Below are 16,103 nucleotides of genomic sequence, written 5' to 3'. Positions count from 1 at the left end.
GGATGTGTTATATGCTGGCAGTAGGTTGCCCCCACAAGCCATCAGGCACTGCATTCTGTATAACAGATGCAAATGTCATTTCCCCCTGAATAGTTATGAAAGACTCAGATGAGGTTGGGGGAGATTTTGGCCCTCTAAGTAATAAATACAGCTACTATTGAGATTACAGGTTCTAATATTCGCCAGCCAGCGGGCTCCCGGTTGATAGGAGAGAGTTCAATGAAAAGGAAATGAAGACACATCGTTCTCTGATAAAGCCACATCTCCAATAAGGCCCCGTTGCCTCCCCTAAAAGTAATAAAGGGTGTTAGTATTGTATTGGATGTTTCTGAAGCGATGAGCGAGGCCAGATTGCGATCTCTGTGCTGTTGATATATGGCCACAAAGCTTTCATGTGGTGGCTCCTGGGGCAGGAACGATCTACAAAGTTGGGCAGTGCTCAGCTTTGAGTCTGGAGAATAAAAAGGAACTGGTTTGTTCTGGAGAAAGCAGGAGATAAGAAGGCTAGTCAGGAAATGGATCTTGGGGTGATGGGAGAAGGACAGCTCAGAGATGTCAACCCAGTGTGTGGCAGCTGAGTATAGCAAATTCCATCCTAAGTACTGTACTATGAAGAAAGAACTGAAAATAAGTCTGCCAGTGGTGTAATGCACTTGAATAAATCTATGGGGTGGGTGAACTTGAAATATAGTGTACAGTTGTGGTCATCTCATCTCAAAAAGGATATTGAAAGAACTAGAGAAAAGTCACAGCTCAGTGGTAGAGTATCTGCTTTGAGTGCAAAGGGTCCCATATTCAATCCTCAGCATTTCCAGGTAGGACTGAAAAATGTCTCATGTCGAAAACACTAGAGTGCAACTCCATCTGCTATGGACCACTGGTCTGACTCAGTACAAATGTGCAGAAAATAGCCACAAGATTACCATGGATCCGGAGCATTTTCTCTATAAAGGAAGGCTATAAGGGTTTTGGATTTTTTTTTAACCAGAAAAGAGTAATAGTAATAGTAAGGAGTATAGTATAGTAATACTATAGTATTACTGACAGTAATACTATAGTATGATGCAGAGAAATTGGATAGAGAGGCAACTAGGAGTCACTCAATGAAACTGAGTGGCAGGAGAATCAAGACAGGCCAACCCTCTCCCCCAATGTAACTTCTCATACTGCATTATTAAGCTGTGGAACTAACTGTCACAAGATGCAGTGATGGTCAGCAGCTTAGATGGCCAGCTGTGGGGGAGGGCCTTAGTGGATCTACTGTGGGGAACCCATGGAGTGGCAGGCCACTGTGACTGGTGTTGCCTTGCTAGGTCTTCAACTTCAACTCCATTGCCTCTGCTACAAAGCAGTCGTCCCTGCCTGTATCTAACTGATAGCTTCCTCAGTTCCAGCAAGAGTCACCATAGTAAACTCTTAACCCTAAACTCTTGAAGCACAGGGCTCAAAACACAAACTGGAAGCTGAAAGCTCTCGCTCCTTGCACGGCTTCACAGAACAACTCTACTTTTACCGATACCCTTTTTAGTGAGCTGTGTCTGTTAATTCTTTTCTTTTTAGGTGTGGATCGATGCAGCTGCTCAGATCTTCTTCTCTCTCGGCCCAGGGTTTGGGGTCCTCCTAGCCTTTGCAAGCTACAACAAGTTCCATAACAACTGCTACCAGTGAGTTTTCTCAAGGAGGAAGATTACTGGAAAGTGGGGAGGGGGGCACAAATTGCCATTGTGGAAGACTCTAATAAACATACGGATGGTTTACACATAGTTCTAATTATTTACACCCCAAATCAGGCCAGCTGGAGGGTACAAGGAGAATTTGTGCATGGGGTATGTGTGTGTGTGTGTGTGTTATATCACAAGCGTGTCCTGATTCTCAGAGGGGCATGTGTGTTTCCATTACAGGGATGCTCTAGTCACCAGCACTGTGAACTGCCTGACCAGTTTTGTGTCCGGGTTCGTCATCTTCACTGTGCTCGGGTACATGGCTGAGATGAGGAACCAAGAGGTGGCAGACGTGGCCCGAGACACAGGCAAGCAACCAAGGATGGGCAAATGTGGCCAATCTCTGTTTCTCATTTTTCCAGTGTTATGTTCCATTTGCCCCATTTCTGCAGCAGTTTGCAGTATGGTTGGGTTGTTGTTTTTTAAGTGCACCTGAAAATTTCTCCTAACATAAGTTTGTTTGCAATTTTCTGTAATATGTTTATGTAAGCAATCTCCCCAAACAGATGTATTTTCACAAGTATGTTTTGTATGTTATTTCTACGAAAGCAAAATTTCTTCCTGTAACATATACTTTCGTTGGTGAACGTTTTTTTGTCTGGAGAACTGCACTGCAAAATTTGGAGGTGTGAATTCGAAGGATAGCTACTTTTCAGTTTGACATACTGGTTTGGGAAGTGCAATGCAGACAAAGAATTCTTCCCAATCCTTTCCTTTTATATTCTCACTCCCTTTCCTGTGATGGTGGGAAGGCTGTAGCCCACTGGGGCGCAGAAAGTCTCAGGTTCAATCTGCAATGGTATCTCCAGGCAGGGCTGGGAAAGATTCCCTGCCTAAAACCTTGCAGAGCCACTACCAGTCAGTGTAGACAATACTGAGCAAGATGAACCAATGGTCTGGCTCAGTATGTTCCTGTATTCTGATGCAAGCTGTCCTGCAGAGAATCTTTTACATCCTAAGAAACTCTGCACAGCCCCTTTTAAAACAAGAGAACACCAGGCACCACTGTGTCTCGATAGCCAGTTGAGGAAGGGCTGGAACCAGTGAGCAAGGTTCCATCCCTGGCATCTCCAGTCCCCTTCTGAAGAAGTAATTTTAGGATGCAAGTGATGGGGGGGAGACCCTTTTCTCCCTGAGACCCTGCTAGTCATAGTAGTGGGCTAGGTATCCGGCATAAGGCGGCTAGCTTCCTGAGTTCCCATGAAACATGTTTCAGTGTGCAACTGGGTTCATCATTAGGCAACTGGGTTCAATGGCCTCATTGAATAATTCCTCGAACACTTCTTTGGCTGACTAATTTTGACACACTGTCTAGCCACACATGCAGGATGCTGGCAAACTTGACTTGAAGGCATAAGAAGACACATTCCTAAAGCAGCTCAGTATGTTTAGTCAAGAGCTACTTAATTCTCAAATTGCAATGTTTGGCTTTGAATGAAAAAATGTTCCGGGTTCAATTCCTAGCAACTCCAGGTAGGGCTAAAAGCCTCAGTGTTGCCTAAAATCCTTCCCCAAAGCGAACATCTCCAGATGTTGCAGGACTCCTGATGCCCATTAGCCCCAGCCAACATGGCCAATGGTCAGGAATGGTGGCAGTAATAATTCAGCAGCTTCTGGAAGGCAAATCAGAATCAGAATCACAGAAGAGCTGGAAGGTTTCAAGTTATCTAGTCCAATCCCCTGCAGTGCAGGAATCACAGCTAAAGAATCCCTGACAGATGGTTATCCAACCTCTGTTTAAAACCCCCAATGAAAGAGAGTCCACCACCTTCAGAGAAGCCCATTCCACTGTTGTTCAGCTCTTACCACCAGAAAGTTATTCTTCATGTTTAGTTGGAATTTGAATCCATTGGTTCAAGGTCCTACCCTCCGGAGCAGCAAGAAACAAGCTTGAAACAGTTATCATATCACCTCTAGGTCTTCTCTTCTCCAAACTAAACAGATCAAACTTCCCTCATAAGGCTTGGTATCCAGACTCTTTGTCACCCTGGTTTCCCTCTCTGCACGTGTTCCAGCTTGTCCATATCCTGTGTTACTCAAGTCAGGGAAAGCTAGCATAGGTGATACTGAGCTAGATGGACCAGTGGGGTCTAACTTGGCATATCAGTCAGCTTCCAATGAGGCAGGGAACTCTCCTTGGTTGGAAGTCTTTGAGACCAAGCTGGAAAAGCCTCTGTTTGGAATGCGAGGTCAGAGAGACTGGAACACAGGGATTGCCTTGCTGTTTCAGAATAAAGTCTGGAGTGCTATTTCTAGTTTGTTTGGCTTGGCTTCAAATCATGAAGGTTCCATTTAGTGATTATGGGTAGCATCCTCCTTGAAAAATATACAGATCTCTGGTGCCTGCCATTGGCAAGGCATGGGATACTCTCAGATCTATAAACTTTTGCCCTTCAGAGCTCTGCCAACTGGCTGCTTGAAAGGGATGTTTGGGACTGGATGAAGGATTGAAGGCCCTCAAGATGAAACGCAATACAATTCATCAAGCCAGGGGACAAAGCTGCTCCCTTCCATCCTGCTAGAGCCTGATGCCACACTGAGATAATGCTGCACAGGATTCCCGGCTCACTTGCTGCAGCAAGCTCCTTACAGGCACCCACAGGGTCAAGAGCATTGCCCAGAGCCAATCAGCTTGGCTCTGGACAATGCTTTTGCTGGCAAAAGTATAGCCACTGGCCATGATCACACATGCCTTAGTTACATAAAGGTTGGATCACTGTAACATGCTCTAAGTGGGGCTGCCTTTGAAGTGTTTGGAAACTTCTGCTGGTCCAAACTGCGTCAGCTGAAGTCCCAACCAGAGCCAATTTATATTTTATCACATTTTTATTGTTTATTGTATTTTGATAATGTAAGCTGTCCTGGGGAATTGTTTAAGGGTGGGGTATATAGCCATCTAAAATAAACAAAAATAATAAAAATTTGGGGAGGATGCAGCTCTACGGCTGGTGCCAGCTGATTTGGCTCCTGGACAGCATCTGAGCTGCAGTTAGCTTTAAAGTCTGAAATGGGCTAGGCCCTAACCATAATGTGAAGCGTTGTCTCCTTCCACACCAACCTGTCTGGCCACTCATGGGTAGTAAACATGGTGCCCTCTAGAATAGATGCTGTAGGGCTACTGGGCTTCCCATTTAGGGCATCTGGTTGGCCACTGTGAGAACAGTGGGGAACCGGCATAGCTCAGCAGTAGCATATTTGCCTTACATGCAGAAGCTCCTGGTTCAACTCCCACTGGTATCTTCACATAGGGCTGGGAAAGGCTCCTTCTATGAAGCCCTGTAGAGATACTGCGCGTGAACTTGGACAATACTGACCTAGATAGACTAAAAGTCTGTCTTGGTATAAGGCAGCCTCCTTTGTTTCTAACAGGATACTGGCCTAGACAAGTCACTGGCCTAATCCAAGAAGGCTCTTCCTATGTAGTACTCCAACTCCCATCCAGAAGACACATTAGATACCCTTGACTGGTGACCTTTGGAGCTAGAGTTGTAGCTGGTGGGAATATAGGAGAGTATGACGTCAGGGCTGTGGAACTCCCTGTCACAGGAGATCAGATTGGCTCCCTTCCTAATGAGTTTGAGGCACCAGATTAAAGCATGGTGGCAAGAAGATACCGTCACAGCTGAACTGGCTCTGAAAGGGGTGGCTGATTATTTATGCTGCTGATTATCAGCTGTTCTGATTTGTTTTTCTCTTATCTGGTATATGGCTTTTGTGTTAACTTATATTGACATTAGCCACTATGTTACAAGCTGGGAAGGGGGGGGGGGATAAACTCTGGAGGAAGCAGAATAAGTCATGGACTGTTATCTCATTGACTGACAGGGCCCAGCCTCCTCTTCATCACCTATGCAGAGGCCATCGCAAACATGCCTGCCTCCACCTTCTTTGCCATTATATTCTTCCTGATGTTGATCACCCTGGGACTGGACAGCACAGTGAGTAATGGAGCAGTAGAAGGAAAGGTTCTGTGTGTGTTATTGCAGACTTAGTCCACACTTAGCCAAACCAAATCTGAAGAATGGAAATATTATCTTTTTGGATAACCTCAGTTGGCGTTCGTGCTGGAATGCTGACACTTGACCAGCTAGAAAGAAAACAATGTTTTCCCCACTTCCTCTGGGGCGGAATCTAGAGCCGCTTTCCTGAACTTGGTGTCCTCAGTCAGTGAAGCCATTTTGGACTAAGTCCCATTAGCCCCAACCAACAAGTTGTGTTGCCAGGGTCTTACTTGGAGTTCTAGCTGGGTCTGGTGGGAGTTTCCCCAAACATCTGGAGAGCATCAGGCTAGGGATGACTGGTCAACACCAAGGAACTGCATCCTTCCACTTGAGAGGAGGCAGGCAAAATCAGGTCGTAGCCTCTGGGGTATGGGCAGAATGTGAGTTGCCTGGTCTGGCCCTTAGCATCAGGCTGTGGGGTTATTCCATTAGCCTGAAAACAGGTTCAGTTCACCAAGCACAAACACAGAATTGTTCGGATCCCTTTGCAAGCTCTAAGAGTTCTGGGGAAGAAGGCAGCTGCCTTTCCTTCACTGACTCCTCTGTGTGCTTTTCCCAGTTTGCAGGCCTAGAAGGGGTGATCACTGCCGTCCTGGATGAATTCCCGCACATCTGGAGCAAGCGCCGGGAGCTGTTTGTGCTGGGTTTCATTGTGACCTGCTTCTTGGGTGCCATGCCGACGCTGACCTTTGTGAGTAGCTCACCTTTCCATGGCCAGTCAAGCCATTCGGTAGGGTGAAGAGTGTCTGTGCGTTTGGTGTGCAATTTGGATTCCAGACTTCCCTTTAATGCCACAGAGGATGCTGGAGTGCAGCTCTTGGACTGCAAACAATCAGATGCAATCCAAGATTGGTGCTGTTCTCTACAACCCTGCAAGTGATTTCCTTGTTATATTTCTACCATGCCTTTCCACAGGTTCTGAATGATCAGATTTCAAATGCTTTTCCATGCAGCCTTGATCAGGGCTGTTTTAAAAACTGAATGTGTTGTTTCAAAACACTGCAAATCAGCAAGAGCTGCGTTAAGTGGCAATAATGTCTGAGACATTTGGGGGTGGGGAGTGTTGAAAAGCCCTCCCAGTGCTACATAACCCAGTTTCCCAAACGGTTTGGGGTGTCTCAAATTGCATGTTGTGGCGCTATGATGTCAACAGATTGGATGAGATGCCAAGTTGAACTAGAGATAGTGAAGAATCTGACAAGGGAGGTGTTACTACCAAGCATAGATGGATCGTTTCATGAGAAACCTGTATCACACACAGTTTTATCAGATATTGCTCCTTGATTTGGAATGCAAAACAGGAGTCCCAGTTCCTGCTGGAGGCACAATTCCCTTCCCCTTTTGGGAAAGTCTGACTCCCAAGGGGGGAAAGAATAGGAACACAAGGGTCTGCCCTCAGCTTTACTATCAGTCATTGCCCCTTCAACGTTCTCACCAGGGAGGAAACAGAGAGGCATCAATCCCCTACTGGATTACCTACTGGATTGCTCACACATTCCACTCAGCCTTTTCTTATCTGCATGGTTGCTGTATTGTGTGAGGCAAAGGAAGGGAAGTTGGAGAAACTGGGTCATTTACACTGTTCAGGATTAGTCAGGTTGCACAGGTACTGAAGAGAGCATCAGATTAAAGTACATTACAGGCTTCTGCTGCCTCTCCAATGAGCTAATGAGCTCTGTACAAGCAAGTTTTGCCTTCTGGGAACTAGAAGCGATCCTGTTGTTTCCCATGATCTTTCTTTCTCTTGCTCTAGGGTGGCGCGTATGTCGTAAAGCTGCTTGAAGAATATGCCACGGGCCCAGCTGTGATAGCCGTGGTGTTCCTGGAATCCATTGCAGTGGCCTGGTTTTACGGTGAGGATAGCTGCATGCCGGTGCACTTGCTGATGAGACTCCTGTGCTCATGCAAATGTGTATTTGAGAGAACATCCATCAGAGTTACACTTAATCACTTTTGAATGAGCGTAAGAACATAAAAAGAGCCAGCTGGATCAGGCCAAAGGCTCTTCTAGTCATGACTCCTGTTTTCACCATGGCCATCCAGATGCCCTCAATGAGGACCTGAGCACAACAGCAAAGCTTTACCCTCCCGTGGTTTCCAGCAACTGTTATTTGCTGCCCACAACCGTGGAGACAGAGCACAGCCATCGTGGCTAGTAGCTATGGTTAGCCTTATAGTGACTGGAGTATAATGCTTTGAATGTAAGGCAGGGTTTAGAAAGGGAAGACACATACATTTCACCGCTTTATTCCTCAAAAGGCAGCCAGTGGGGCATCTGGCCTTGCTAGATCCATACACCAGGCCCACTGTGGTTGCCTCCAGGCTGTCAGTATTTTGCAGGAGGGACTCAAGCGCATACCAGCAATTTAGGTTTGTGTAATTCACAGAATCGTGGAATCACAGAACTGATTCTGTTCCATTATAGGATTGTAGTGCTGGAAGGAATCCTGAGGGTCCTCTAGTCCAGTGTTCCCCAACCTTGGGCCTCCAGCTGTTTTTGGACTACAATTCCCATCATCCTTGACCACTGGTTTTGCTAGCGAGGGATGATGGGAGTTGTAGTCCAAAAACAGCTGGAGGCCCAAGGTTGGGGAACACTGCTCTAGTCCAACCCCCAGCAATGTAGGAATCTCAACTAAAGCATCCATGACAGATGGCCATCCAACCTTTCCTTAAAAACCTCCAAGGAAGGCAGGCCCTGAACCTCCTGAGGGAGTCTGTTCCACTGCTGAACAGCTCTTACTGTCAGAAAGTTCTTCCTGATTTTAGCTGGAATCTTCTTTCTTGTAACTTAAAGCCATTGGTCTGAATCCTAGCCTCTGCAGCAGGAAAAAACAAGCTTGCTCCATCTTCCATGTGACAGATATTTGAAGTGCTATATATGCCTTCCTCTCCACAACAGGAGGAGAAATGACATCACACAGCGCCTCTCTACCTATTGTATTTCTATGGTCTGAGTATTTGCCTATCAGCAATACAGCTCTGGGGACTTAGCCCCTTCTCATGCTAACTAGCAAGAATATGCATTTGTTAGGTTTGGCTGCTAATCTCTCACACTTATGACCATGTACATTTGAGTGATGAACCACAGCTTACATTAGTGTGGATGCACATGAGCTCTGACGTTTCACAGAACTCTTAGGACTAATGGCAGCAGGGTGCTGTGTAGCTTGACAGCCTGCATACTACTGCGTGAAAATCTACGCTGGCGCAATCAAAGCAATCACACTTTACTTTTTTATTCTGCTGAACCTAGTTCATAGGAACACGTGAGTTACATGGGCCTCACCCTATGCTATTTTTGCAGGTGTCAGCCAGTTCTGCAGTGACGTGAAAGAGATGCTTGGATTCAGCCCTGGGTGGTTCTGGAGAATCTCCTGGGTAGCCATCAGCCCAATTTTCCTCCTGGTGAGTCTGTCTGTCCAGACCAACATGTAATAAGAAGTTTCTCCACAGTGTGTTTGCATCATAAAAGTAAAATATTAAACACACACAGAGACCCCTCTCCTGCACAACAGCCTCTATGAACATAACCTTACACTGAGTCACACCACTGGGCCATCTAGCTCAGTACTGCCTACACGGACTGGCAGTGGCCTTCCAGGGTTTAAGACAGAGGAAATTCCCAGCCCTACCTGGAGATGCTACTAGGGATTGAACCTGGAACCTTTTGCATGCAAAGCAGATGCTCTACCACAGATTTTATGGCACTTCTCTCTGACCCTACCACTAACTTGGCAAAGTAACTGCCTCTGGCACAGGTTTGCTATATGATATCTGTTCCTTCACTTTTTTGGGCAGAGCCTGCTCAAGACATGTTGCTACTTAAAGCAGCAAATGGCACCAATGCCCCTCCACTGCCCACTTCCAAGTCAAGGTGCATGGTACCCAAAGCCAGGCAAGTTATTTTGGCACCTGAAGCATTACTATCTACAAGTGCCTTTTCCTGTCCTTGGCAGTAAAAATACCACAGTAAGTGAGATAGCTCGTAGGATAGCTCAGTCAATTGAGCAATAGACCCTTAATCTCAGGGTCATCAGTTTGTGCCCCATATTGCGTAAAAATATTCCCGCACCGCAGGGGGTTGGACTAGATGACCATTGTGGTCCCTTCTAATTCTACAGCTCAATAATTCTATGATTCAATTTATTGCCTGTTCATAGCTCAAAATTAGCTGCCCAAGGCATCCACCTCCTTCTATCTAATGGTGGGGCTGTCCCTACAGGACCGCCTCTCCCGGTATGCCCCACGGAGGACCTTAAGGTCCATAAACAGCAACACCCTAGAGGTCCCGGGCCCTAAGGAAGTTAGATTAGCCTCAACCAGAGCCAGGGCCTTCTCAACACTGACTCCAGCCTGGTGGAATGCTCTGTCTCATGAGACCAGGGCCCTGGGGGATCTGATTTCTTTCCGCAGGGCCTGTAAGACAGAGTTGTTCCACCTGGCCTTTGGCTTAGAATGAGTTTGATTCCCTACCCCTCTTTCTTTTTCCTTTCTCCTCCTGTGAAGAGGCTGCATACTAATGTTTTAATGTTGTATCTTAATCTTTTAAATTGTATTTTAACCAACTTGTTTTTATTATTGGTTGTTAGCCACCCTGAGCCCGGTCTTGGCTGGGGAGGACGGAGTACAAATTATTATTATTATTATTATTATTATTATTATTATTATTATTATTATTATTATTACTATGCGTAGTAGTTGTGTCCTGTTCCCTATTGTTCTCTGCACTATTGCTCTTTCAGGTCATTACACTAGTTTCAGGAAATTACATTAAAGCACTAATTGTGCAATTGTTTTAAGTACCGTATTTTTCGCTCTATAAAACGCACCAGAACACAAGACGCACCTAGTTTTTGGAGGAGGAAAACAAGAAAAAAAAAATTCTTAATCTCAGAAGCCAGAACAGCAAGAGGGATTGCTGCGCAGTGAAAGCAGAAATCCCTCTTGCTGTTCTGGCTTCTGGGATAGCTGCTCAGCCTGCATTCGCCCCATAAGACGCACACACATTTCCCCTTATTTTTTAGGAGGGAAAAAGTGAGTCTTATAGAGCAAAAAATACGGTAGTTTTTTTTAAGAGAGAGAACTAATTTCTCTGAACAAATGCATTTTAAAAAATCTAATAGTGGGAATGAGGGTGAGTTGGAGGAGCATAAAAATTAACTCCCACCTTCAGGAGACACTCAGATAAACTTCAACAAAAGTAGATGGCATCCTTTGCAAAAAATTAAGATTAAAATTAAAGGGTGTAAGTAGGAGCCCCTGCCCCTGCTTTGGCAGAGCTATTTCTGGCACTATTAAATGAAGGCTTAATCCCGTTCCTAAATTAACTCAGCCAGCCTTTTCAGTGAAGTCAGCACTCAGCATCTGGCAAGAAAGGAGAGGTTTAGTGGCAAAAATTATGGCAAAAAGTGGCTAACAAATCTTGTGTTGTTGTAAGCCACTTCAGATGGGCATTACCCAGAAAAGAGGCATATAAATATTTCAAAATAAAATAATGCAGGGAGGCCAGCCTGATCTATACCTATTCTCCTATTCTCCCCACCTCCCCTCTGCTTCTTTGACATACATCTCTATTTGCAATATACTTTTTTATACATACAATCCCCAAATATTGCATATAAGCAAACAGAATGCTGGGAACAGTGGGTAAAAATGGTGACATTTGCATGCCTATTGCTTCTTCCAGTGGGGCTTGTGCCCCCGCAGCCAGATCTAGCAGCCCTATTCAGAATCACAGTAAAATTGGCAGGGGCCCCCAAGGGTCATCTAGTTCAACCCCCTGCAATGCAGCAATCTCAACATGTAGTCCCCCATCCAATCTGAAACCATACCAGACCCTGCTTAGCTTTACAACTGTGCTAGCAGTTTTATTGCCGAGACCCATGGGTGACTTCTCAATGGAGCTCCCAATCTGCTATCTCATGGTAGAGATGCCTCCCTCTGCCAGAGCCCCATTTCCTGTGAGTTTAATGTTTGGCTTTTCTCCAGTTTATCATTTGCAGCTTCATGTCGAGTCCTCCAGAACTCCGCCTCTTCGACTATACTTATCCTTACTGGACTGTGGTGTTGGGCTACTGTATCGGGACCTCGTCCTTCATTTGCATTCCCACCTACATGGTCTATCGGTTGGCAACCACACCAGGGACACTTAAAGAGGTAGGTAACCATAAGAAGAGCCTGACTTCTGGATCGGACCAATGGCGCATCTAGTCCAGTATCCACTCCTCCATAGCTAAGGCTAAGTCCTTGGGGTGAACCCTCTGTGTCAGAGCTTTCCAAACTTTTCATGTTGGGGACACACTTTTCAGACACAGTACAGTGGTACCTCGGGTTACATACGCTTCAGGTTACAGACTCCACTAACCCAGAAATAGTACCTTGGGTTAAAAACTTTGCTTCAGGATGAGAACAGAAATTTTGCTCCGGCGGCGCGGCAGCAGCAGGAGGCCCCATTAGCTAAAGTGGTCTTCAGGTTAAGAACAGTTTTAGGTTCTCCGGGACGAATTAACTACTTAACCCGAGGTACCACTGTAATTCAGTTTTACTAGCAAACCCAGGAGGAGCACATGGAACATTTGTGCTACACACTGCAGCCAACACACTAATGTGTCGCGACCCAGTTTGGAAAGCTCTGCTCTAGATCCAACTCTATATCTCAGTCTTCACCAACCTGCTGCCCCCCCGATGTTGTTGTTCCTATGAGACCCAGCCAAGATGGCTGGTGGTCAGGGATGATGAGAACTGCAGTCCAACAACACGTGGAGGTTACCAAGTCAATGAAGGCTGCTCTACCACTTCCTCATCTTTTCTTTTAAAAAACTGTTTCTTTACTGTTAGTGAGTTTTAAAGATAAGCGATGTAGACCGGGGCACATTCTCCCTGCTTGATTATAAACTGAAAGCGGGTGGGGTTTCCTCCAATGGAAACTTATAGGACTGCACTGAGCAATGTGGCCCTGCCTGTGGATTGAGTGGAAGGAGTAACTCTTCTCAGCACAGCCGGCATCAAATAAACATTCATGGCAAGCTCAGTGCTTCGTCTGGGCATTTTCCGACGTCATCTTTTAGTTCTTGCCCTTCCTGGTGGGATATTCTAACATCTCCTGTTATGTCTCTGAACATCTATCATATGGCAAACACAGGAATTGTATCCTATGCGAGTCATACTCCAGAACAGACTGCTTGAAAATAATGGGCATGACTAACCTTGGTCCATTATTTTCAATGTGTCAGCTCTGAGAAGAAAACTTAGTTGTGGGTAAAAAACAGCCTAGAAAAAATATGGGTGATCTTGGATACATGGGCCAATATAGAAAAAGTCTGGCTCACGGCATCAGTCATCTGGAGCCATTTGCTCTGTAAATTCCTGTTCTTGTGCCCACTGGGATTGGAAGGCAGGGAGCCCAGCAGTAGGTGCAGCCAGAGCCGATGGCAGGCAGAGGCAACTAACTCTTATTTTGTCCCCTTGCTCCCTACTGAGTTCTACAAGGGGCAAGACTGAGACTGAGGAGGATCAGGAAGCTGTCACACAGCTCCATCCCCTGGACTGGTTTTAAGAAGGCTGGCTGAGAACAGACCGAGGTTGGTGGGGCAGTGCCCTATTTCCCCAAGTGGACCAGCCTCCGCCGGTGGCACCCTTTGCTCCTTGGATATGCTCTTGTCCCACCTGAAACCAGTTTCCTGCTATCTCCCTAACATTCTGTTTCTTTTCTCCTTCCTCCACAGCGTATTCTAAAAAGCATTACTCCAGAAACAGCCACAGAGATTCCCTTTGGTGACATCTGTATGAATGCTGCCTAAACAGCTGTTAGTGGGAGGTGTGGGGGGGGGGAGGGGGCTTCACTAGCTCCTTGACTCTCTTGTTGCTTTGAAGCTCCTTCCCAAAGAACTGAATTTCCACTGAGAAGTGTGTTTGTGACAAGAGGCAGAAGTGTGGTGACAAAAGATTAGGGCCGCCGATCATCTGAAACTAAAGACTGGCTGCACTCCTTAGCACCAGGCTCTCTTCTGAGTTTCGATTCACTGCACTGGTTTTTTTGTTTTGGAAACATGAGGATGTGCTCAAGTGTGAATGAGTATCCGTTACTCCATCCATGGTGGGTGGGGCAAGGGGCCATCTGAATGCATGCATGGTTTACTCAAGCCTCTTGTCAGGACAACTGTCGCGATTTAGGATTATATTTAGAACCCATCTGTCTGTGCCAACACACCTGTTATCACTCTCAATGTGATCCTCTGTAATAGAACCTGTTGTATATGCTTCTAGGGACCTCACTGTTTTCAACCTAGCTGAAGAAATATGGGAACTCACCCAGCCCAACCCAATGCATTTGACAAAATTAATATGCAGACAAAGTTTCATGGTTTGAATGGGGCCTCTGCTCAACACCTGGAAGAGAGACATTACTGAACCCCCCTGTGCAAGTGTTGAGCTTGTATAGAACTGCGGGTCTTCTGGAGTTCTGCTAGACTTGCTGCAGAAGGAAGGAAGGAAAGTGTATCTACCTGTAAAGATTTTTTTTTGGGGGGGCACTAGTTATCTCCAAAAAAATAGCCTATCAGAAGAGAAAGAAAGACCCTTTTATCTGATAAGCTATCTATATGCAGGGATTATGTGCTTTAGATAAACAGAGGAGCATTCAGACATGAAACCTACACCGAAGTGGTACAGACCTGCAACAACTGCACCACATGACCCTAATTCTGTACCTGGTCCTAAGAAGGGGCTCAATCTCAGCTGAGGTGGTGAAGCCATCCAGTGCTGGCTGTGGGGTGGAGTGGTCTGCTCACTGCCACCTGCTGCAAGACATTTCAGAAGACTGTTAAATCGTCACCTTGCCACACTACATTGGTGTTCAAATGTATGCTGGGGTTCACCACCTGCATTGCTCCCCCAGCTGTTCACCCACCCACCACTCCAGGTGCAAGTGTACAGGAATGCATTTTTGCCACCATACAGGTGTATCTTTTTACCTATAGCGCTATGTGCTTGTTATAGCAGTCTAATGCATTCAGGGAGCAAATATTCCCATAGCCTAGTGTAGCCACACATAGAGGACTACTTATTAAGAAGTGTCCTAACTGGGTTTTTTTTTTTTAATGGAGTGGGCACAGAGCTGTTCATTATATGCAACCACTCTATAGGAGCTGTGCTCCACTGCAGCTCTGCATCGGGAGACATGGAAGGCAGTGACAAGTGAGGCTCTCACTTTTGAAAGCCTCTTTTATGAGCGCTGAACTCCAAACTTAGAAAGCTGGCGGAGGCACTAAACTTGTATGTTTACTGCTGTTGCAAAAACAACAGGTGTAACTAGCTGGAAGACTAAGCTACACTAAACACACACAGTGCTGAGATTACAATTTATTAGGCCTTTTGACAGATGCTGCTGTTCTGAACACACCTACCCACAGAGTCATTAATTGTTCCAAAGAAAACAATATTAAATCAATTTCTGGTACATGGAAGTAACCCTCCAAGTGTTTCTGCTGCACAGGCCACATTAAAACAAGTGGGACCTGCGCAAGAGGTTGGCTTGGGCACTTATTTAGGCAACTGTGTGAATTGGGACCATGTTTACCTTTTTGTATGGAGAAATTAAAACTGGAGTTTTATTTTACAAAACTAAAGCATTCCTCTCTTAACTTGTATATAAATGCACCTGTATTAATTTATGCTGCTGCTGCTGCTTTGGTTATATTGAATGTCCCAAGCTGGATTGTATGTTATCAGTATGTGCCTTGCGATGTAAACTGTTACTGTAATAAATTTAATATCATAATAAAATGACAGTTGTATCCCCCTCTGTCTGGTGGGAAGCAATTTATTAAAAATAAAATATTTATGGCAGGAAAACATCTTCATCAAAATGAGTGAGTTGATGTAGATCAGGAACAGGGAACTTGTGGCCCTTCATGTGTTGCTGGACTACAATCACTATCATCTCTATCCTTTGTCCTTGCTGGCATGGGCTGATGGGAATCGAGTCCAACAGGATCTATAGGGTCACACATTGCCCATCCCTGCGTTACTAGGTTCTAGTATTATGAAAGGGGGAGGAAAACTTCTATCCACTTTCTCCACACCACACATAATTTTATACACCTCTGTCATGCCCACCATCACCCCTTACTCACGTTTTTTCTTAATTAAAAAGCCCCAAATGTTGTAACCTTTCCTCCTAGTGGAGTTGCAGAGCCTTTTCTGTGGTTCCTCTGTATTGTGGAATTCTCTCCCAAGAGAGGTTTGACTGGCTCCCTCCTTTTTTCTGCCAGCAGGTTAAGACCTTCCTATTTAGACAGACCTTTGAAAGCTAGGTGCAGATGATGTTGATGACTGGTCTATCAGGACAACTGATATTTTAAAGCTGGTTCTAAATGTG

The 16,103-nt window shown here is 45.5% G+C and overlaps 1 protein-coding gene and 1 long non-coding RNA gene across 6 annotated transcripts in view; one reads left to right on the top strand and one right to left on the bottom strand.

The window, feature by feature from the left end:
• Positions 1-15,524, top strand: part of SLC6A4 (solute carrier family 6 member 4) — a 38,441-nt gene extending 22,917 nt beyond the window's left edge. For all 5 annotated transcript variants that reach the window (XM_083587659.1, XM_083587661.1, XM_083587663.1 and 2 more), the window contains 8 exons: positions 1,561-1,664; positions 1,902-2,029; positions 5,547-5,659; positions 6,282-6,413; positions 7,476-7,575; positions 9,030-9,130; positions 11,714-11,881; positions 13,450-15,524. In XM_083587659.1, the coding sequence (XP_083443785.1) occupies positions 1,561-1,664; positions 1,902-2,029; positions 5,547-5,659; positions 6,282-6,413; positions 7,476-7,575; positions 9,030-9,130; positions 11,714-11,881; positions 13,450-13,524 (921 nt within the window). In that variant the 3' untranslated portion in view covers positions 13,525-15,524. The remainder of the gene's footprint in view (positions 1-1,560; positions 1,665-1,901; positions 2,030-5,546; positions 5,660-6,281; positions 6,414-7,475; positions 7,576-9,029; positions 9,131-11,713; positions 11,882-13,449) is intronic.
• LOC310750210 overlaps positions 1-16,103 on the bottom strand; it is a 185,299-nt gene that overhangs the window by 5,293 nt on the left and 163,903 nt on the right. The window lies entirely within an intron of this gene.

This window comes from Podarcis filfolensis (assembly GCF_964270895.1).
Source record: "Podarcis filfolensis genome assembly, chromosome: 15".
Lineage (NCBI taxonomy): Eukaryota > Metazoa > Chordata > Lepidosauria > Squamata > Lacertidae > Podarcis > Podarcis filfolensis.
This window is presented reverse-complemented; position numbering and strand designations above follow the sequence as displayed.